At 35.4% G+C, this 23944-nt stretch overlaps 1 protein-coding gene across 1 annotated transcript; it reads left to right on the top strand.

The window, feature by feature from the left end:
* Positions 1-3177: 3177 nt before the first annotated feature.
* Positions 3178-23374, top strand: LOC107801433 (ABC transporter D family member 1). The gene is made up of 27 exons (XM_016624761.2): positions 3178-3575; positions 5602-5783; positions 7001-7118; positions 8221-8500; positions 9307-9531; positions 9915-10112; positions 10273-10727; positions 11599-11734; positions 11812-11890; positions 14187-14425; positions 14560-14864; positions 14951-15062; positions 15148-15306; positions 15801-15900; positions 15992-16100; positions 17124-17214; positions 18014-18138; positions 18218-18367; positions 18446-18518; positions 20017-20197; positions 20293-20451; positions 20928-21071; positions 21148-21378; positions 22302-22462; positions 22569-22621; positions 22705-22783; positions 22878-23374. Exons 3-27 carry the CDS (start codon positions 7057-7059, stop codon positions 22986-22988), a joined length of 4017 nt encoding a protein of 1338 aa, XP_016480247.1. The 5' UTR covers positions 3178-3575; positions 5602-5783; positions 7001-7056; the 3' UTR covers positions 22989-23374.
* The last annotated feature ends 570 nt before the right edge of the window (positions 23375-23944 follow it).

Below are 23944 nucleotides of genomic sequence, written 5' to 3'. Positions count from 1 at the left end.
TTAATACCAAATGGCCTTCTGCCATACATGTTTGTTGTCAAGTTTCTTATTTTTTATGCATGTTAGTGTCACCGTATATAGAATAGACTAAGTTAAAATTGATCTTCTATTGTAAATAGGTTAATTTTGAAGAAACATATGTCCGTCATGCTACTGAAAAACTTAAATACGTCGAATAACTTATGTAATGGCACACATATGGTATATAGAAGTTTTGACAATGACGTCATACATGCAAAAATTATGATACTGATTAATGTGCTTCTAAGTATATTATTTTTCCTGAATTCAACTTTCGTCTTTCGAGACTCAGGAATGTCCTTTTAAATTTGTGTGAAAATATTTTTTAGTATGTGTATGTTTTGCAAATATAATAAATAAAGCACAAGGACAAACATCCTAAATATTGGACTATATTTACCGCAAATATATTTTCTTGCACGAACAATTATATGTTGCACTTTCAAGAGGGATATCAAGATCGACCACAAGAGTTTTGGTTAAGGCAGAGCAACCAACGCATTAGGAGGAAACATACACAAAAAAAAATATTGTCCACAAAGGAGTGTTCGTTAAGATACCATCACATTAAATACTTTTAAACTATAACATATAATTATCTAACTAACATGACAAAATTGATCATTTGTGTAACTTTTGATGATGTCCTTTTATTTTAAATTCATGTATTATACTAATGTAATAATATTTTCGGTATTTAGATGATTGTTGTATTATTATACATAAAATTTCTCTCATTAATTAAATTTTATTGTTCTTTCATATCAATAAATATTTAAATCATCACATGACATTATTAACGTACACACGTTCATAGATACTAGTTATATTAAACATGACATGCTTTCACCAATGTCATCGTAACTTAAATTGTAATTTGAGTCCATTTAAAGTATAACTATAGTAATAATAAATATTTTGATTACTATTTTCATATAACACACATAAAATATATATTTAAATTTTTCTGTCTCTTTTATTCTTTATTGCGCACACAATTTTGATTTGATTGTCATATGTGAATGATTTTTAACTTAAAACTCATTAGAAATATAAACGGCTAATCTTTCATGACTTTTAAAAAACATATTTCTATACTTAATAATTATTATTTTTGTATTATAACGCATTAAATATATATAAAATTATCGCTCTCTTTTATTCTCAATTGCATAAATATATTTTTTAGTTTTGATTGCTATTATTCAAATTCTATAAGAGCAAATTATTTTTAACTAAATTTTTTTATTTTACTTGTTCTTTATATTATTTATTCTTATTTTTACTTAAAATAATAAAATAAAATTTATTCTAAAAAATAAGTCTTTAACATAGATTAAAATAATAATGTTATATTAAAAATAAAGATAAAGTTTGAAGATCAAGAGGGTGAGATAGATATTTAAAAAGGTTAATTAAGATAGGAGGAAGAGTATATGTTATTTTTAAAGTTGGAGGGAGAAATTAATTATTAAAGTAAAATTAGATGGAAATTATAATAATTTTACCCAATACTAGATGATAAAAAAAATATATACAATTCTTCATACGTCACACGTAAGCACAATAGAGCCAGCAAATCATTGCTTTCGTCATATCCTTTGAACCAAATATCAGCATTACGCCTAACGAGGCAATTACCTTCCCGTTTCAGTCCCCCATGTTCCCACTTGCGTTTACTCTATTTTTTCATATTTATCAAAAGTAACTTCTGTTATAAAATAAGGACAGTAAAGTAAAGAAATTGAAGACAAATATAGAAAAATATTGATATATTATTTAACTTCAAATTAATATACATAATAAACTGAAATCTTATCTATTTATAGAAGAAAGAAAGCTGCTGCTGCAAGCTGCCGTGTAAGCTGCTACTACAAGCTGCTGTGTAAGGTACTCGTAAGCTGCTATGTAAGTTGCTACTGTAAGCTGCTATTGTATCAGATATATATAATCTTCTAACGGGGTAATATTTATCTATAATAGAGTACTAAAAGGATAAACTTTTTCAGGAGGCTTATTTCCAATAGAGTACTAAATAGATAAACATATTTACGGCGAAGTTCCATATGGATAAGAGCCCGTTTGGATTAGCTTATTTTAAGTGTTTTTAAGCCAAAATAACTTTTAAATTATTTTGTAGTATTTGGATAAAATAAAAAAGTGTTTTTAAGTACTTATTTTTAAGCTAAAATGACAAAAATAAGCCAAAAGCTAAAAATTAGAATTCCTAACTTATGACTTTTGGCTTAAAAGTCACTTACAACAAGCTCATCCAAACGAGCTCTAAATTTCTTCAAAAAACTTATTTACAAGAGAGTACTAAATGAACATCCATAATAAAATATATTTATAACACAAACTAGATTTTACTTAAAGTTTTGTATTTTATAAGAGTTTGTATTTTTGCTCAAAATTGAGATACCATAATAAATTTACACTTCAGTCGTCAATGAAAGAGTCGAGTTGTTACCGAGTCAAAATAGTGGCTCCTATCGAAATTCGTGTTCTTGTCATTTTAAATTTTTAATATTGGTGTTCTTTATAAAATTTGCATTAAAAATGTTACTAATTTATATCAACTAGTACAATATATTTTGGAATTCTTTCTACTCTTTGATAAAAACTAACATTCTATTTTCAAATTCCAATAACTTATAACCCTTGCCGTCTACGATAAATGAAAGAAATAAAATAATTTCATCGCTTATTTTCTCAAAGACAATTAATTTATGTAACGTTAACAAAAAAATATTTTTGGTACAAAGTGTTTGACCAAAAAAAACAAAGAGGAAGTTTAACTTCCAATTAACAAAGCAACATAAAAGAGATCATGGATGTTCGTCTAATGTAATTTTGTTTTAACTTGATTTTGTTGCCTTAAAAAAAACTTCAATTTCAAGCTTATAAATTTTTTCCACCAATATTAGATTAAGATGACTACAACAACAGTTATAAAATATTTAACAAATCAATTTAGTAATTCACAAATTATACTAGTATATTGTAATCTACTATTAAAAAAGTAAATCATCTATTGGATCTCTTAAAATAATTTTTTTAACATATACATACACACCTAATTAAAAAAATAAATATTCCATAAAAAGGACACTAACAAGTACGAGTAATATTAGCAAAAAAGAAAAAAAAAACAATAGGGTGAAAAAAAAAAAAAAACTAGTAACACTAGTACCCTGAGAAATCCGAAAAGCCACCTCACTTTTATTTCTCTCATCATCATCTTCTTAACGCTTCTCCAATCTAGGAGTAGTATTTATTACTTACAGAACTCTGATTCTCCCTTTTCTCTCACTCCCAACGTTTGAGGAAGTTTGTTACTTCTTGGTTGTTGCAACTTCTCTGTATTATTCTTTTTCATTTATTTTTTCCTGGATTTTATTTATTAGAAAAAAGACTAGATTTTTTTTTGTGTATAATAAAAGACTCTAGGGCTTGACCAGTTGATTCAAGAATCTTGGGTTTTTAATGGTTTTGCCAATCGTCAATTGGATAGCTCTTGTCTCTGCTGAGTTTTGCTTGCTTCAAGATTTCAGGTTATTTTATTTATTTATTTGCTGCTGTTTTTTTTATTGATTCTGTATTGTGGATTCAATAAAGTGAAAACAATTGGATTGTGGGTTTATCTTTTCTTGGAGTATATCTGTATATGTTTAGCTTGTGGTGAGTGTTTTTGAAATCTTTGATTAAATATCAAGAAACAGTTCAACAATGGGAAATTTGATACATGGGAGTTAAAAAGATGGTTTCTTTGATATTTAAAAAGGAAGAGGTTGGTTGCTTTGATTCTTTTTAATTTTAAAAGAATTATATGTAGGTTGTTGTTTTTAATAATTTTGATTTAAAGTGACCCTTTTCAAGGTTGAGAATTCTTTTATATATAAATGTACACCGAGGGCAGGATATTTCTGGTGTGTACTAGAGGTGTATAAATGAAGTTCTTCCCCGACTATTCTGTTTGGAATTCAATCTTTTTGTGGAAGTTGATAGCAAATATACAATATGGGTAATATGATCCTTATTGAAATTTAAAGGTGGAATATTTTACAGAGGATCTTTGCTTTGTCGAATTGTGTTGAAACTTTCACGAATGTGATGCCTTGTTAATAAGTTATTTGTTTGTTTCCTCGACAATAATAAGTAATCTGTCGTCAGGTGAAAGTTTGCTCTTACATTTATTAATTAGTGCTTTCTCATGGTAACAAAGCTGTTACTAAATGTGTAAACTGCACGCCCAACTTTTCAGTTTCAATAATATATTGATGGTGTCAGCAATGACGGGGGTTGAGTTGGTGGTGAAAGCTTAAAACATTTAAACTCTGGATTATTTGCATCTTACATCGCAAAATTACTCCAAAGAGTTAGTGTACTTCTTGGCATTGAGCAAAATTTTCTTAGATAAATAGGAATTGAGAATATCGAAGTTGAGACAACATCAATGAAGGAGTAAAGGAGAAGATTTTGAAACCATGTACCGTTGATTCACAACATTATTTTTTTAGAATGGTAGACTGAGACTTGAGTTGCTCTAGTGGTGAGCACACTCCACTTCCAACCAAGAGGTTGTGAGTTCGAGTCACCCCAAGAGCAAGGTGGGGAGTCCTTGGAGGGAGGGAGCCGAGGGTCTATCGGAAACAGCCTCTTTAAGGTCTGCGTACATACTACCCTCCCCAGACCCCACTAGTGGGATTATACTGGGTTGTTGTTGTTGTTGTTGTTGTTGGTAGACTGAGACTTGAGTTAACTGTCAAGAATGAAACAATCAGCGGTGTTGCCCTATTCAATCAATTGAATTAAGTGGCATTTTCTTTAGATCTAACAAGTCTCATCAATTCAAATTTGATACCAGCTTCTTGTTTTTTTGATAACCGTAGTGTTCGGGACACTTGTGCGCACCTCAACTATTTCCACGGGATACGTAATACCTCCTACCAGCAATAGGTACCGGATAACTCTATCCACCAAGGTTTGGACAGATGGAAAGAAATCACCTAGTGATTAATCACCCAATTTAATCTCATCATTTTTGTGAATGTAATCTCAAAGTTGCTTAGGGCTTGCTGTATAACTGCATTTTGGTTTCGTTATCAACTCAAAATATATGCTATGATATTTTTGGGTCATTCTTGGGTGAAAGAGGTTTCTAAGACCCATGCTACATGATGATGCCAAGTGTGAGGGGCGAATTACTGAGGAATATAGTGCAGGGGTTGGGGAATGATGTTGATCATCTAATGAGGAGCTGGTCTACGCTCAGGAATTGGATCAAGTATTTCTTCCTCCTAAGGAGTCAAGGCATGCATGAGACAAACAATTTGCTTAATATTATTTTGTCAATATATGTGTGATCCGAAAATGAATTGTGATTTTGTAATGGGATCAAGTTCATATGATTATTAGCTGTTACTCGTTTTAGGCCATACTTGGTGTTAGTTGATCTACTACTTCCGCGCTGTGTGGCAACCATCAATGTTCCATGTCTAATGTCTTGACTTCAATGTGCTCAATGTGTTATTGTATATGAATCAATTCATTTGACTAGACCAAGTTTTTAATTTACAGTTACAGCTGTCCAATTGCTTTGAGACTGTGATCTCTGCTGGAAACAAGTTGCACAATATTACGCATGGTAGTTTGTCCAATGATCTGAAGTAGATCGTCAAAATCCCCTTTCAAGAAGTATGTTCGTGTACCGGTTTCTTTATTTGACGGGGCTTGGTTAGCTTTTTCGCCACTTCTGAAAGGTAGCTTTCTATCACCATCTTTAAGTGATCTCTTTATTCCTGCCGTGCATTAAGGTGTATACTGGTCTAATTTGATAGACCTTCATCTGTTGGAATCTTGAATAAAGTCCCATATAGATTTCAGGAGTTACATGATCAGGACTTTGATTCCTTTGGTGTACATGCATCTCGTCATGCTTTCATTTGCCTGTTAGTGATCCATATGAGGTCACGGTTGACACAGTTCAATGCTAAGAAGATTGAGAAGAATAAACCGAATTGCTATAGAAAATCGAACGAGTCCTAGTGAAGTAGCCCATTAATTTGATAAATTACCTGCACATATACTTATGATAAATTATCTGTGCGTATGCTATCTATGCTAAAAAGAACCTGACCCTAGGTATCTAAGGGAGTAGCAAAGGTGAACTTCATTAGGAAAGAAGACGAAACCATTGGACTAGCTGCTGGAATTTGAAGATCCGGCAGGTTACACAACAGAGAGTAAAGATGAGAGAGATAGAATAGAATCAAGACAAAACTGAACCAATCTAGGTCCTATTGAGCTAGCAAAGAAATGGAATAGAACAGAGTGAAAGTAGGATGAAAGGTAGCAGGTACTTGGTGGAATAGTCAAGGTGCAAGCTAAGCTGGGCTGGACATCACGTTTTGTTAAAAAAAAAAAGATAAAGAAAATTCTTTATTATGTTTATCTCAAAATTTTGCTGTCAAAGGGAACTTTTCTAATTTAAATAATCCAAAGCCATATCCCCTATCTATAAGCTTGCTGTATCAACCACATTCGCACTGTAAAATACTCATGAATGTCAAAAAGTAAATAACTGCAACATGGCACACTAATAACTATTAACTAGTCAGTAATAGGATGCTGGATATCAAAACATGCAAATTTCTGTATTTGGTGATATTTGGATTCTCTTTTGCATTTCTTTTGCTTTTCTTTTCTTCTTCCCCCCACACCCTTTTAGAAATATTTGAGAGGGATGGGGAAGCTGTCAGAAGGATGATATAGGTGTTTAAACTTCTTCTTCTCCTTGATATGCTATCATTTTCATGCGGTGGTGGTTTCATATCTAGATTTAGTGTATAACAAGAGCAATATATTTGTGCTGAAACAGTAATATCCTCTACTTTTCATTCTTTTGTTCTTCTGATTTCCTTGAAGTTTATATTTCTTCGTCTCCCACATTAGTAACATAAACACACTATTCCTACAGGTATCAGGAATTTTTAGCGGCTAAAGTCTGTTGGTCTTGAAGGTTTATTTTCAGAAATGCCTTCTCTTCAACTTCTGCAGTTGACTGAACATGGGCGAGGCCTTCTGGCTTCTAAGAGGTATAGATCCTTTCTCCATTTTGTGCTGCTAGTTCATATCTTTTTTCACGTGTCGACGCTTGCCTAGTTTTGAAATATAAAAAAGAAACGGAAAATTACACAAAAGATGCTGAGATTAGTGCATTGTTCTATCTCTTTTCTTTTGATAAGTAACAAAACTTTACTTTTGAAAAGCAGGGTGTACATAATAGAAATTTACAAGTAAAAGTTCCTTCCAACAAAATTCATCCAGTGATCCGAAAAATGAAGAGCTTAGAATGAGAGTTTTAACAAAATGGATTTATGGTCAGGCTTAATAGGATGTAGAATGCGAAAAGCTGACTAGCGATTACCTTCTGTTTTTAAGAAACATACATCTGATTGATTATGATAGAAAATTACTATTCCAGAAATTTCTGAAGCCGGATTTCCTAGGCATGCTGTCGTTGGGGAGTTCTGGCAGGGTTCATGAACAGAAGTCTTGATTTTCCTGGATATTTCCGGAAATCTTCAATAGGATGAAACAATGTTTTAAAAGGCAAAAGTGCAAGTCCGTGCGAAGACCTTTTGGTGTTTGTAGTAACCTGTGGCTTAAAGAAATAAAAATGAATTTTAATCCCAAAAAAATAAGTAATAATAAAAATGAGGATAAAGGAAAAGTTCAGGAAAGCATAGAACATTCACTAAAAGGAGTCACTTATTCAACAAAATTTATTAAATGAAATGAGAGATGTTATACAAATTGAAGTTAAGACACTCAGGAAATGTGGGGAAAGGGAAAAAGGAGCAAACTACAAGAGTTAGAAGGATCTACAAGAGATATCAAACGTAAAAAATAATGAACAAAAGATTCAATAGTATTACTGGGGAGGATTTAAGTGTAAATATGTCACTGCACGAAAAGAGTGAGAATTTATATTTGCTGCGTGTAGTTTAATTTGATATTTTTAACTGTACCTATTTCTGGTTTTTCCATACTGAAATTCAAGTAACCTGTGATCCAACTTCATGTTCATATGTTCTTACATGCATTACTATCTTCCAACAGTGTTTTGAAAACTGAGCATCAATAGATTTGCTCCTACATGCACTAGTGTTCTTAAAGCTTTACTCCAATTTACAGGAAAGCTCTGCTGCTTGCAACGGGTGTAATTGTTGCTGGTGGAGCAGCGGCTGCATACATGCAGTCACGGAGAACGTACAAGGAGCATGATTCTATTCAATGCAATGGACTGAATGATAGTAAAATGGAGCCAAATAAGATGACCGGGAAGGGTAATAATGTGAAGAAAAGCAGGCAAAAGAAAGGAGGTTTGAAGTCCGTAAAAGTTTTAGCAGCCATTCTGCTATCTAGAATGGGCAAAATGGGAACACGAGATCTTTTGGCTCTGATAGCTACAGTGGTAAGAGTTTTTAGTTAAGCATATACTTCTTGTCTAACTAAAAACATACATTATACTATTCAACTGCATCTTGGATCTGATAAATATGGAGTATCTAGTAATGTTTAGGAGGTATGCTGTAGTTTCCAATGGAGAGACATAAGATTGGGTCTTAATAAAAGAACATAAGAAAAAGCTCGAGCACTATAAAGACTTCACAAGTTAATCACATATGCAGATACTACTCTGGATTGTGGTATTTTTGCTTTAGATGTTTGGCTTTACAATAAGAGGAGTCTTGGTATCATGATCACCTTACTCCAGGCCGCTTTTTCTTGCCTATAAATTGCATTTTGGTCTAAAGAGATGAAAGTTGGGACCAAAGTTACCATAGTGGTTTTGCAAATGTGCTTGGTGTATTTCTATTCAAGCTGCTTTGGTTATAGGACATTTAATGTTCAGAAAATTGAAGTTCAGTGAGCTGAGTTGTAAGGCTGGGTTAGAGCTAGCAAAATACTAACTGAATAATGGCTCTGTTACTCTTTTGATCATATGAAATCAGAAATCAAGTTCAGACCAGAAGGAGATGCAAATACTCCAGCACTGGCATCTTCTCACCATTGGAGTTACTTCTGAAGAGCGCATGAGCTTTACCACTTTTTGTTTACTTCTTCTTTGTTTTCTCATTGTAGGCATGTTTGCATATTTTTTTTTTAAGTACATTTTCTTATGTTTGGCTGGCATGCTCTTATCTGATATTTTCCACTTACCCTCTGTCTTGATCATTGATTCTTTTATAAACGTAACTGACCTTTCAACATCTGCAGGTGCTACGAACTGCTGTAAGCAACAGATTGGCAAAAGTACAGGGGTTTCTTTTTCGTGCTGCCTTCCTCCGACGTGTGCCAATGTTTTTCCGCCTCATACTTGAAAATATTTTGTTGTGTTTCCTCCAGTCAACATTGCATTCAACCTCGAAATATATAACTGGGACCTTGAGTTTACGCTTCCGGAATATTTTAACAAGGCTTATTCATGCACAATATTTTCAGGTAATGATTGACTCGCGACGTCTTCCGACAGTATTTGTTTTGTGTTTCATATTTGGTCTTTGGGGCGCTGAGAGGCTATTTATCATTTGAAATGAGAGTGCAAGAGCAGCTTTGACCAAAACCCTATTTTCTGCATTTCAATTAAATATACTTTTTCAAAGTAGCCTTTCTAGAGCAGGAAAGATAGCATTGCTCTATTCGTATTTGAAATCACATTGATGGCTTCCTAATGGCAATTGGCATATATGTATAATTGTACAATGGTCTTACAAATTGTGCTGGAATTTGTTTGCCAAAACACTTGTTGTGGTGTGTGTCCAGATAGGAAGGAAATAGTGGAAGTTTGTTCATTGTCATTGTTTAACAAATCTTTATGATGTTAGGATATGGTGTACTATAAACTGTCCCATGTTGATGGTCGGATAACAAATCCAGAACAGAGAATTGCAAGTGATGTACCCAGGTTCTCTTCGGAGCTGAGTGATCTTATACAAGAGGATCTTGTAGCTGTCACTGATGGGCTTCTCTACACTTGGCGTCTGTGTTCGTATGCGAGTCCGAAGTATCTTTTCTGGATTTTGGTAATTATTTTGTTAAATTATTCCAACTCTTCAACCTTTAACATATGATTGTTGATTTCTTCAAATGCCTATTTATGGTTAATTCCTATTTTCTGTTCTGAAAATATCAATTTGCAACTCTTTTGTCTAGTGGGTTTTCTCAAGTGATGTTATTTTCCAGGCATATGTTTTGGGGGCAGGGGTTATTGTTAGAAACTTCTCACCTCCATTTGGGAAACTAATGTCAAAAGAACAGCAGCTGGAAGGGGAATACAGGCAGCTTCACTCACGATTAAGGACCCATGCAGAAAGCATTGCATTTTATGGCGGTGAAACCAGAGAAGACTTCCACATTCAGCACAAGTTTAAGAGTCTGGTTCGGCATATGAAGGTTGTTCTTCATGATCACTGGTGGTTTGGGATGATTCAGGATTTCCTGCACAAGTATCTTGGTGCTACAGTTGCTGTTGTCCTGATTATTGAGCCCTTCTTCTCTGGCGATTTGAGACCTGAGGCATCTACATTGGGACGAGCAGAGATGTTGAGTAACTTGAGATATCACACCAGTGTCATAATATCCTTATTCCAGGCATTGGGAACCCTTGCCATTAGTTCAAGACGACTTAATCGTCTAAGGTATTGCTTTATTGCCTTTTCAATGCAAGACCACATACACCTTTCAAATTCTCTATCGAATTAAATTTGCTAAGTGATTTAGCCTGGCATTATATAATTGCTTTTTGCATCTCTTGCTTCTTTGTTAACTGCATGTGTATTGCTGCAGCCACAATGAAGTCCCCTATCTACATAGCAAGATTATCTAATTGAGGCCTACGGTTCTGCATCTTTCTTGAGCTTCACTCTTGTTACAGAACCAGGCATTGTAGATAACCAGGAACTAAAGGAAAAAAATAAAGATACATACGAGGGATATGACACGATAAACTTTCCAGCTCTTTTATTACTCATCGATGATAGATTGATAGCAATGAACCCATTTAAGATGTGCAACTCTTATCAGCAATAAGATGAACGATAGATGAATGAAAGACTGCTAGATTTGTTTCCATTGATTCAATGGAGATTATTAGTTTATCAATTTGTGAATACTATTTCTTAGCTGCAAATCTTTGTTGTAGTCACTGGAAGATACTATTTTTGCTTCTCCTTTTTTGTTAAGAACATTGGCCTTGTATGGACTCAACCCAATAACTAGTTCAAGTAGTGAGGATTGTCCAAGGCCAAATAAGAGAACTATAGCCTATAAATTCTCATGCACGCCAGTGCATGATGTAACATGGGGGGGGGGGGGTGCACAATCTTGGTAGCCTAACATCACGGTTCTGGCTCTAGCTCTAATAACGTGTAAAGTAGAGATTGAGCAACACTAGTTACTATCTTATTATTATTGGTGTACTAGAGTTGTACTACACATTTTCATTTGCATTTCTACTGTATACTTGAGATAATCCTGTATCTTTTTCTGAATTGATTTTGGTATTTGCAGTGGCTATGCAGATCGTATTCATGAGCTCATGATTATTTCTAGAGAATTAGGTGGACGCAATGCCTCTTCCATGCACTCTAACGGGAGTAGCAATTACGTTACTGAGGCAAATTTCATTGAGTTCGATGGGGTTAAGGTGATAGATCATCTCTTTGTTTTGATTTTAGTACCATCCATATTTGGGCTGTGATCCTAGATCTTTGGCGCTTTCAGGTAGTTACTCCAACTGGTAATGTTTTGGTAGAGGACTTGACCCTAAGGGTTGAATCAGGGTCTAATCTTTTGATAACAGGTATGTTAACGTTCTTATATATTTTCTTTTGATTGACTGCTCACTTTGTGCTCAGAGCACGGTGCTTTTGGCTCAGTTATGTCAGAGAAGAACTAAAGGTTCTCATGTAGTCATTAGGCCGAGTTGCGAAATATCCTCAACTGTAGATGGAGGCCAAATGCCAATTACCTGACAGGAATTAGTAGTGCATGGGTGCGCACTCCACCACATCTTTTCAACTACTCTCAAATTGGACAGGAAAGAGGGAATCTATTGTATCCTTCATATTCTAACTAACTACTGAGGGAGGCTAGACCCTCCTAGGAGCAAAAAACTCATTTTATCTCCTTTCTCCCTTACCTTCATTAGATTAAAATGTGGTGTTATGGAGATGAATTGTCCTTGTGTTGATTGTCGAACACTCGAATTTTCAGGGATCAACAACTACTATGAATCAATCCCAAGCTAGTTGGGGTCGGTTATATAAACTCTCACTATCTGTGTCGCTCCATTTAGGCTCGTCTCAATCTAATGTTAAAAATTTTAGGTTCTCTAACACTAAAAATTATTTATATTGTTTATTGGCAATTTGGCACATTTGACCTAAAGTACGCGTACTAACATGATTCCTCAATCCTAGGTCCTAGCTAATTGATTTTTTTTTTTGAGAAGGTAACATATTTGTATATTAATATATAGACTTCACTAAATTTGTGAAGTCACCCATAATTACAAAATGAGTGCCCAAAAAAGGAAATTAAAACACTTATAATCCTTGTTCTTCTCACAAGAAATCTAGCACATCAAAAATGGATTCATGATCCTCCAAAAACTTTCCTTTACACCAAAAATAGAAGAGAGCTAGACATTTCATCTTCGTCTTCTGGATGTTTCTGGATTTGTCTTCAAAACATCTCTGATTTCTCTCTTCCCAAATTGTCCACCATATGCACGCCGGGACAATTCTCCATCTCTCTTTATAACTAGAAAGGCAGCCCTTTTTATTCCAGCAAGCTAAAACATCAAGAATTCTTCCCGGCATTGCCCATAAAATTCCCCTAAAACTGATAAAAATCCTCCATATTTGAACTGTGAATTTGCAATGCAAAAACAGATGACTGATTGTCTCCGCCTCCTCTCCACATAAGTAACATCTAGAGCACAAGTGGAAACCTCTCTTAATTAGATTATCTTGTATTAGAACCGCTTCTTTTGCTAGTAACCATTGTGGATCTTTCTCAACCATTGTGCTTTATTTCTTGCTAAGTCTGCACGGATCCCACAAGATAGGTCTTTTGAGGCAACTTACTTCTATGTGATTTTAGGTATGCCTCATCCCTTTGTTAACCTTCAAGCACCATGGTTTCAACCTATGCATTGGAGGTTAACGTAGGACATGATCAAACCATCTCAACCGACTTTCTCTTAATTTATTCCCTATATGTGCTATTTGCGCATTGTGTCGAATATTGTCATTTCTAATCTTGTCTAGTTGTGTACGACCTCACATCTATGTTAACATTTGCATTTCTCTGCAACTGTCATGCTTTGGATATGTTGGACATTATTGGTGCGCTGTATGCGGTCAGTTTTTAGGCAAATAAACATTTTTTGATCTGTCATAATGGTGGGAGCATTTTTCATGTGGGTTTGCCACAAATGTAATTTTTCCTCTGAGATGTCTTTGTTTTGTTATTTGGAAAGAAAATATTTCTAGCTATTCTACTGTGCTATTAAAGAAAAGAAAAAAAATCATTTTTTGGAAAATTTTCACTTGATCATGCCCTCATGCTCTGGAAATTAATTACAGTTTGCAAATATCCAAAATAGGAAAATTACATAATTACAAGCATATAATCCTACTTAGTGTGACTAATTCTTCCCAATCTAAGGCATGGCTAAAAGGATAGAGATTCTTAACTGTTATGTTGGAACATGGTGAAATAGGACTAATGTGGGACAGTATGGAGGGAGATATGAAGGAGTAGATAATGATTTTATACACTTGAGCTGGAGGAGTGCCATTCCTATTTATATAGAAGATTCTGTGGCTTTTGTAGAAACCATATCTTTTTGTAAGGTTTTCTACTTTTTGCCATCGTACCTGTACACGGTTGTTTTGCGCTTTTCATTAATAAAATTTTATTAATTTATCAAAAAAGAATGTCGGAACATGGTGAACAAACTTTTAGCTATTTAAATTTTATGTTAGAGCATGGGGGACAAAAGTTTTGGGGACAGGTTCTTCAGAATAATTTTTTCGGACATAGGGGTGCATAGAATTTAATTCTCAGAGTTTGCTGGTTTCATTTTGAAGGTCCAAATGGTAGCGGCAAAAGCTCACTTTTTCGAGTCCTGGGTGGCCTTTGGCCACTTGTGTCTGGCCATATTGTAAAGCCTGGAGTTGGTTCTGATCTGAATAAGGAGATCTTTTATGTGCCCCAACGTCCATATACAGCTATCGGAACACTACGTGACCAGATTATATATCCTTTGACTGCTGATCAAGAGGTTGAACCACTCACACGAAGTGGTATGGTTGAACTTCTTAAAAATGTAAGTTCCCATAATTAATCTCTGCAACCTACACATTCACTTACCTATTACTAATCTATCATGTATTCATGGATTGGAACTGCTAATGTCATTCATTTTGGTTTAATGCGGTAAATTCTTCATTGACATGCTAGGTTGATCTTGAGTATCTTCTGGATCGCTATCCTCCTGAAAAGGAGGTAAACTGGGGTGATGAATTATCTCTGGGAGAGCAGCAAAGATTGGGGATGGCTAGACTTTTCTACCATAAACCAAAATTTGCCATTCTGGATGAATGTACCAGTGCTGTGACAACCGATATGGAGGAACGCTTTTGTTCAAAAGTAAGAGCGATGGGAACATCATGTATCACCATTTCTCACCGCCCTGCTCTGGTTGCATTTCATGATGTCGTCTTGTCCTTGGATGGTGAAGGGGGCTGGAGAGTTCACTATAAGAGGTACGAAGCTGAAGTAATAAATCTTTTAACACATGTTCTTAGCGAAAGCAGATACTTATTACTTGTTTGTTCTACAAAATCTCCAGGGCAGATGCTCCTAGTCTCACTGACTCTGAGTTCAATAAAAACCAGGATTCTGAAACAGATCGCCAAAGTGATGCAATGACTGTACAACGTGCATTTGCAAATGCAAAAAAGGTTTGGAATACTCATATGCTGCTCAAGCTTGTTTCCAGAGACTATTTCTACTTCAACTAACTCTTCTATTTGGCATCACCTACAGGGCACTGAATTCTCCAAGTCAGAGGCCGAATTGTATTTTTCGGAGTTAATATCGGCATCTCCATCTGAAGCTGATGTTTCCCCTTTGCCTGTCTTTCCACAGCTTAAGAGTGTTCCAAGGATACTTCCACTGAGAATTGCAGCCATGTCTAAGATTCTGGTGAGTGTTGTGCTACTATGACAGCTAGCTTGGTCCTTTTTAGTTGGTCAGTTTCCAATTTGCTCTCACAATTCTTTGCTTTTCATTTGTTGTCAAATCAAAACAAAATAAATCCTATAAACTTTTTACACAAGGACAAGTTATTCTATTGCGATTTACATGTAACATTTACTGAGTTTGGCTTAAAAAGCATTGTGGAAAAGTAATTGTATGGTTAGAAAATGGTAAGGCGGGTTTGAGTGGGTGCGACTAGTAAGTCGTGAGTTATGATGTAAATTTATATTTAACTGTGTCCAAAGTCAAGATTAATTACTCTGAAATAAATCTGATCACTATCTTTTTTTTTTTTTTTTGTTTTTTTTTGTTTTGTTTTGTAAAGAGCTGATCACTTTTTTTTAAATAAGGAGCTGGTCACTATATCTGTGTGGAGGGAGTTAATGTTATTGAGAACCATCTTCTTCACTTGCTTCTTATAGCTCTGGTGCTTGTTTTAGGTACCCACACTGCTAGATAAACAGGGGGCACAATTCCTTGCGGTCGCTTTACTCGTGGTGTCCAGAACGTGGGTTTCTGATCGCATTGCCTCTTTAAATGGTACTTCTCTATTTTCTCTTTTAATTGTTATTCTAATTAATCTGGAGTGAAGGATTTCACTGGACTCTTTATAATACATCTGTTTATATAGGAACAACTGTGAAATTTGTGCTGGAGCAGGATAAGGTGGCCTTCCTACGTTTGATTGGTGTTAGTGTCCTTCAGAGTGCTGCATCCTCTTTTATTGCGCCGTCTCTAAGGTGAATTTTTAAATCTGGAAAGACTACACACCTTCCTTACTTGAAACATGCTTGCATCAACTAGTTTTAAAATTTATACCTGGAAGACTCGACAGAAAAAATAGAACTTAGGTAACTAGGTCTCTTTCCCCGATCAACAAAACCATGATTCAGTTATTATAAAGAGCTATTAGGAGTCCAACCTTTGAAGCGATGCACAAAAGGAAAGTATTCTCGGATACATATATCGTCGATTCTGTGTACATCGAATTTGTGTTTAGAGCTCCATAAGATCAAAAACGTATTCCTTTTCAATGAAGTAAGATTAATTCCAGTGTTCTATTTGATGAATGTTCGCACATAAATAACATACAGACACTAATTCTTTTTTCCAGGAAGTAAGATTAGTTTCCAGTGTTCTATTTGATGAATAACACACATAAATAACATGCAGACTAATTCTGAGGTTCAAACAGACTACATCTTAGTCTAACTACACTCCTGGTTCAAATGCTATAGTTAACCTATATCTGTTTTTTGTTTTATGTATATAGTGATGTTATCTTTGACAAGGTTATATGTTTATTAATTTTATTTTTTAAAGAGAACAAGAATTGAAGAGACAATTCAGCAGGTGGTTTTTCCCCAACATTATCCTGGAACCTTTTTTCTCGACTTTGGGTTAATAGTGTGGACAACTAGATACCATTATAGCCAAGCAGCATAAGATATCTCTTTGTATGCTGATTCAGGATGCTAGAAAGGTTGGACTTGATGTGGTTTATGTACTTTAGCTCCTCTAAATGAAATTTCTGTTCGGTAGATTTAAGTTTCAATAGATTGCTGCTTTGGTTGCTTATTGTGTGGGCAAACTCTGTTCTATCATTTCATTTAGTGCCATTTATTGTTTGCTATTATCTGCCTCTGAATCTTGCAGTGTTTTAGACCGTTTTATTTCATATTGGCATTTTTGTTGTGTATGTTCTTTGTTGATCTTTGTCCTTTCTTCGTTGAGATCAAACATTTCTTCCTCCTCTCATACAGGAACTTGACAGCGACATTGGCACTTGGATGGAGGATCCGTTTGACCAAGCACTTGTTGAAGAACTACTTAAGAAAGAATGCATACTATAAGGTACCTAAATTGTTCGGCGAGATATTATTACTCTTTAGTTCTGTCACATTACACTGTTGCGTCATTATCATTCACTGTCTTACTCATAAAGGCATCTTGGATGTGCTGTTCAGCAAACCCTATGCTTTCCTATGCCTTTGGTGAAAGTTCAACACTTGAATATCTTTCACTCTTACTCATAAGGGAATCTTAAATGGATTATTTTTTATGCTACTCCATTTGTTCTAAAATTGTTGGATAAGTCTCACTTTTAGAGGTCAACCGGGGCTTTGGTCAGCATTTTTATGACTATATTTCTTAACTTCTATGAAAATTAAAAAACAAAATTCAACTACATGAAAAACTACCATGTGGAAGGTTTAGGATCTCCTTGACGTTTATGAATTTATCTAGAATGCTGGAAGTCGAATTTAACATTGAAAAGCCAACATGGACAAATCTTTAACAGCTTGTCTATTTTGGTCCTGTTGCATGCTGGTTTTTCATTTGCTTGAATACTAGGACACACTACCATGTGGAAGGTTTAGGATCTCCCCAGACATGGTAGGGGTAAGGTCTGCGTACACACTACCCTTCCCAGAGCTCACGGTGTGGGATAAGACTTGGGTATGTTGATGTTGTTGTTGAATAGTAGGACAACTTCTTGTATAACAGTTGCAACTTCTTTGATCATAATATTTTTTCGTCATCCTTGATCAAAGGATAACTAATGTTGAAGTACTATCCTTCACTTCTCAAGCAGAACTCTGATTTAATATTCAAATATCTTGGAGAAATAATTTTGAAGGATGGATTGTAGGTATTTAACATGGCGGGTGTCAACATGGACGCGGATCAGAGATTAACTCAGGATCTGGAGAAGCTTACCGCTGACTTGTCTAGTCTGGTAACTGGAATGGTGAAGCCAACAGTTGACATTCTATGGTAAGTTCGCTGGTTGGTGTTAACCTGGTGTTTTAACACTATGTTTTCAAGGCTTTAGAGAAGTACTAATGAAATGCAGGTTCACTTGGAGAATGAAACTGCTAACTGGCCAGAGAGGAGTTGCTATATTATATGCTTACATGTTATTGGGTCTGGGTTTCCTGAGATGTGTTACTCCTGACTTCGGTGACCTGGCGAGTCGAGAACAACAGCTTGAAGGAACTTTCAGGTTACATGATGTTTTAGTTACTTGCTTGCTCTATTGTGTTTGGATAGGCTACTGTTAAACCTGAATATCTGTTATCAGGTTCATGCATGAAAGGTTGCGGACACATGCTGAGTCTGTTGCTTTCTTTGGAGGTGGTACTCGTGAGAAAGAGGTAACATTATTTAGCAGCATTATTTTTATCTGCAGCGCAACCTTACAGAAATATGATATAGATTTACATTTGTCTTTTATTTGTATACATGCATATACATTTAGGTGATCATTTTCCTATGTGACATGCTAGAAGTTTGCTAGTACAGTAAATTTCTTCCAATTCATCAATCCTATCTGGAAATCAAAAGGGGTAAATCAACTGTCCAGTTTTAAGAAGTTGTCATCTCTTTGTATCAAGTGCTACAAATTACATCAAGACCTCCACTGTTCTTTTAAAAAGTAACTGTTGGCCAAAATGTGGCTAAGATATTACGTACAAGGACTACCTTCCTCATGTCTGGATTTATCGGTAATACGGGTAAAACTTAAAAGGCCAGGAAGTGGATTGAGGAACTGAAGTGTAGAAGACATGTATTGGTGTGGTATCTATCCAGTACATATCCTAGGGGTTTGGAGTAGTTCTTTGCTGTTTTTATTCTAGACCTGCAAAGTCTGCAACAACAAAATAGGTTAGAACTAATGAGTAATGACTAACTCGAACTAGGGTCAAAGAGCATTTAAGGAATGACTAGCTCGAACTAGGGGCCATCATGATCGAGAATACCATAAAACTAATCCATGTGATCCAGTCACCTCTGTTTTGTCCAAGAAAATGTGATCCTTATAAAAATTTGGGGAGGTTTTGAGTTCCAGAAATTTCTGATCTTCTATTGAACAGGTACATGATGCACTGACTGGAAGACTTCACCTTTGACTGATATTAGTAATTTGTAAAACTTTAACTATCTGATCATTATGAAGGGCATGGATAAACTTCAGGTCAAGGACATCGATATGAAATTGAACTTTATTGCCCTGATTTCTTAATATATACTATATATATACTTAACTACAAGGGGAGGTGAGCTGAGGAAGGAAAGAGAAGGGTTTTGCTTAGCTGTATCTTAAGGAAAAAGAAAAAACTAGTGAAAAGGACAGTAGTTGAATAGGTCTGGCGTACTAGAAGAAAAAAAGGAAAGACTGTGAAAAAGAAAGAGAAGAATAAGAAGCAAATCAAGAGATGCATAAAAGTATTATAGAAGAATCACTGGAGAAATACATAAAGAGAATAATGAAGAGTACCTGGTGAGAGCCCTGGACCTCAAATAGCAGAAGGTCATATTTTTACTCTTTTCTTAACATTCTTTTAAAGTAAAATACCAAATCCTAGCCCAGCTTCTCACTTGGATTGCTTTGCATCTGCTGCTTGAAACACCCGCTTCTCTGAAGTCACATTGCATCGCCCTTGGAAGCAACAACCCCTTGTCTTTGTGTGTCTCTATTGCTTTAAGCAATGAAGCAATTGCTTTTAATAACACTGGTTCTTGTAAATTTCTTTCTTTCTTTAACTATCATATTAAGGATTCATGGAAGATTTCTTGCTTTTGTTATGTTTTACGGTTTTCTTGTCGATCCAGTTATCTCTATGCAATACTGATGCACGTTATGCATGGCAGATGGTTGAAGCAAGGTTTAAAGAACTTCTTCATCACTCTTCTTTGCTTCTCAAGAAGAAATGGTTATTTGGCATAATAGATGAGTTTATCACGAAGCAGCTTCCTCACAATGTTACTTGGGGATTGAGCCTGTTGTATGCTATGGAGCACAAGGGCGACCGGGCTTTGACTTCAACTCAAGGTGATAGCCAGACAAGTTATGAATTTGTGTATTCTTATACTGTTGTGATTTTGTGTTCAAATTATCACTTGTTATTTCTTTGTCCTGTTTCTTAGGTGAACTGGCTCATGCCCTGCGCTTTTTAGCATCTGTTGTGTCTCAGAGCTTTTTAGCTTTTGGTGACATCCTCGAGCTCCACAAAAAATTTGTCGAGCTTTCTGGTGGTATCAATAGAATTTTTGAGCTGGAAGAGTTTCTCGATGCTGCTCAATATGGTGGGTGTGATTTTTGACATTTTCATTTCTCTTGTTTCTGTTACTTGCAACTTTCAAATGCTTCACTCTGGTTATAAGATTCAATGACATTTATACAAGGTCAAGCTCTATGTTGGCCTGATTCGGAAGGCAAGAGACGTGGTCCAGTACATATGATAGATCTGTTTGAAGCCATACATTGTTGGAATTTCTGCTTACACATAGAAATTTGCTGTTTACTCTCTGGTTTGTTACAAATTAAGTTGAATTTTAGATAGAAGACTGAAATAGGAAAAATCAAATAGCTGACGCTAATTTTTGCTTCTGATAAAAATCCTGATATCCACCGGTGGTCAGGACTTTATAAAACCATTCAAATGGTAACTTTATGAGATGATTATCTTTCCTTTTCAAATTGCTCTTTGCTTGAAACTGCTTCACTAGTCTGCTGTTGTTAGTATAGTTATACGGTACTGATGTTTCTAGTACGCATGCAGAAGTTCCTGTGGGCATTTCTTCATCACCTTCCGCTGAGGATGTAATTTCTTTCTCTGAAATGGACATCATTACACCCGGACAAAAAACCTTGGCAAGGAAGCTGACATGTGATATAGTGCAGGGAAAAAGCCTTCTTGTTACTGGTTAGTGGCCCAATGACCCCTGATTTATACTTTAATACAGAGTGATACTTACTTGCTTATTACTTCCACTCTGAAGGCCCTAATGGAAGTGGAAAGAGTTCAATCTTCAGAGTGCTTCGTGGTTTATGGCCAGTTGTGAGTGGAAGACTAGTCAAACCATGCCAGCCGCTTAACTCAGAATTGGGAAGTGACATCTTCTATGTACCGCAACGACCATATACCTGCTTAGGAACCCTACGGGATCAACTCATATATCCTCTCTCATGTGAAGTGGCAGAGAAAAGGGTACTGGCTTCTTTCCAAGAAGGTACTTTTCTGGCTATATTGTATTCCTCCTCCCTGATTATGAATTGGCTTGCTGCTAGTCTGTGTACAATCTGTACTTGAGGTAAACTAGTTGAAAATCATACAGCTAACATAGGGAAGCGGAGATTTCTAATTGACGTGGTTATGTGATTTTATAACTTTTCCCGATGTATATAGGTGGTACAATAATTTATTTTGACATGGAGCTCTGTTAATGTCACTTGTTTTATTTAAAAAAGGATCCCAATGTGGAGGACTGTTTCAGGGGTATGCATACAAGTTTGTTGTGGTTTTCCAAAGGGGTATAAAAGTTCTTGTGATTTCATACTTGGTTTTCCTTTAGCAGTTGCAAAAACTCTGTTTGTAGCTGTTAACTAATAGGAGTTGGAGTTATTATTATGTAAAAGACATTCAGAAATGGAGATGACGTTGGTTTTGAACCATCCAAGTTTGTATATGTGTTTCTCCTCTTTCATGGCATTGCTCGGAAAACCCGCCGGTATAGAATAAGTGGGTCGAGCAACCAAGTAGCAACTCTTAAGAAAACAGAGCAAGATGTAATTGAAAATTAAGTAAATTACTGATCATCTCACTTTGGTCTCGAATCTGTAACGCATTTAACAAAAGGTCATATTTTTGTTGATGTTAGCCTCCGGTATCAGGCCATAAATCCGGTGTCTGTGCTTTATAGATTATTGAACAACAAAAAATTGGATTAATAGGAATAGGTGGAAGACAGAAAAAGCTCAAATTTCTGTGAAAATATACATATACCAATACTATTTTCGGCATTTGGCACAAATTTCTATTTTTACTTTTAAGCATGGGTGGCTTTTGCTTGTGTTCCAGTTCTCATTGTTTTAGCAGGTACCGGTTTTGATGCCAACGTAATTGCCTTCTCATTGACTTATCTTGTGAATACAGGTCAGAAACCTCTAGGGTCTGCTAACATTTTGGATTCACATCTGCAAACAATTCTCGAGAACGTGAAATTAGTTTACCTTTTAGAAAGAGAAGGTGGCTGGGATGCCAACCAGAACTGGGAAGACATTTTATCCCTTGGGGAACAACAGCGATTAGGAATGGTGAGCTCAAATTGTGCTCTAATTGCTTGTTGACCCAACAACTATATTCTGAAATGTAATATTCATGTTTTGTTGCTAACTTATCCGGATTTCTACTTATGTCAAGGCACGCTTATTTTTTCACAAGCCACGGTTTGGAATCCTTGACGAATGTACCAAGTAAGTAAACCAGGAGCTCAGTGTCTTCCAATTTTGCGAAAGCTTTTCTATACCTGACCTGCCGTTTCCCCTTCCATTCGCAGTGCTACTAGTGTTGATGTTGAAGAACACCTTTATAGGCTTGCTACAGATGCTGGCATTACTGTTGTTACATCCTCACAGGTTGGCATCTGGTCCTCTTATTCTCATTGTTCTTTCTTATAGCGCTACCACTCCAAAACTTATTCAACTATTTCCTGGCAATGTTTTTCCTCAGCGCCCTGCTTTAATTCCATTCCATTCTGTGGAATTACGGTTGATTGATGGTGAAGGCAAGTGGGAGCTCCGTTCAATTAAGACCGATGAGCGGGAAGGCGAACCAAAATGACATTCCTTTTAGCCGGTAGTTGGCAAAGGTCTATTAAATTACACAACAATTGTGACTATGATTATGTATTCCAATGTTGTGAAAACGTTCTTGGACGGGTATAGAGGCAGTAATGAATTGATTATGCATGTGTTACATTGCAGTTAGATTGAAGCTAGGAAACTATACAGTTAGGGTATACAAATATTAAATTGTTTCTTGTAATATTTCATATAGCAAAACGAGTTTCTGTATAGGCAGTTGTTCTGATTAAGCCTTTGTCCCGTCGTTGTAAAAGGTTTATACCTGATCAGCCCCCCCCATGAATAAAAATGGCAGGTAGAATTGAGGCTGATGGTTTTTATTCTACATTTAACATTATATATAATATTAATCAGCAGGCAAAAGGTGTACCCATATCTTTCTGTTCTGGAATTTATGATGTTTAATTGTTTATGCGTAGAACTCACTTGTTGCAAATATCGGGATTTTAGTAGGGCAAGTTACTCATTTGATCGGTCAGCCTAAATTAATTGCATCTGCTAGCCAATATATTAAAAATATGCATTGATTTAAATATGTACATTTTTTGTATGTTCTTATTTTTTCATATATTATATATTAATATATAAAAAAATGTACTATTTACCGGCAATTATTTTGAGATTGTTACACAAATAGCCGGTCAAATTCAAAGTTTACTTTTTTTAGTCGGTATATATAGATTATAAATTGATTATACGCAGTTATACATATATTACACATGAATTATATACATATTATACATCTGTCGGCCGGCTATTTCTAATTTATGAGATTAAGTGGGCGGCTATTTGGGTTAATTCATCTATTTTTTTAAAGCATTTATACTATGTAGTTTTCCCATTTTATTAGTAGGCTCTTTTTTAGTTCTGAATAGGCGGAACTATTCTGTTTTGGTTCCTTAGCGGTTAATTTCCTACTTTGTTCATGATTTG

This window comes from Nicotiana tabacum, chromosome 13 (genome assembly GCF_000715075.1).
Source record: "Nicotiana tabacum cultivar K326 chromosome 13, ASM71507v2, whole genome shotgun sequence".
Lineage (NCBI taxonomy): Eukaryota > Viridiplantae > Streptophyta > Magnoliopsida > Solanales > Solanaceae > Nicotiana > Nicotiana tabacum.
This window is presented reverse-complemented; position numbering and strand designations above follow the sequence as displayed.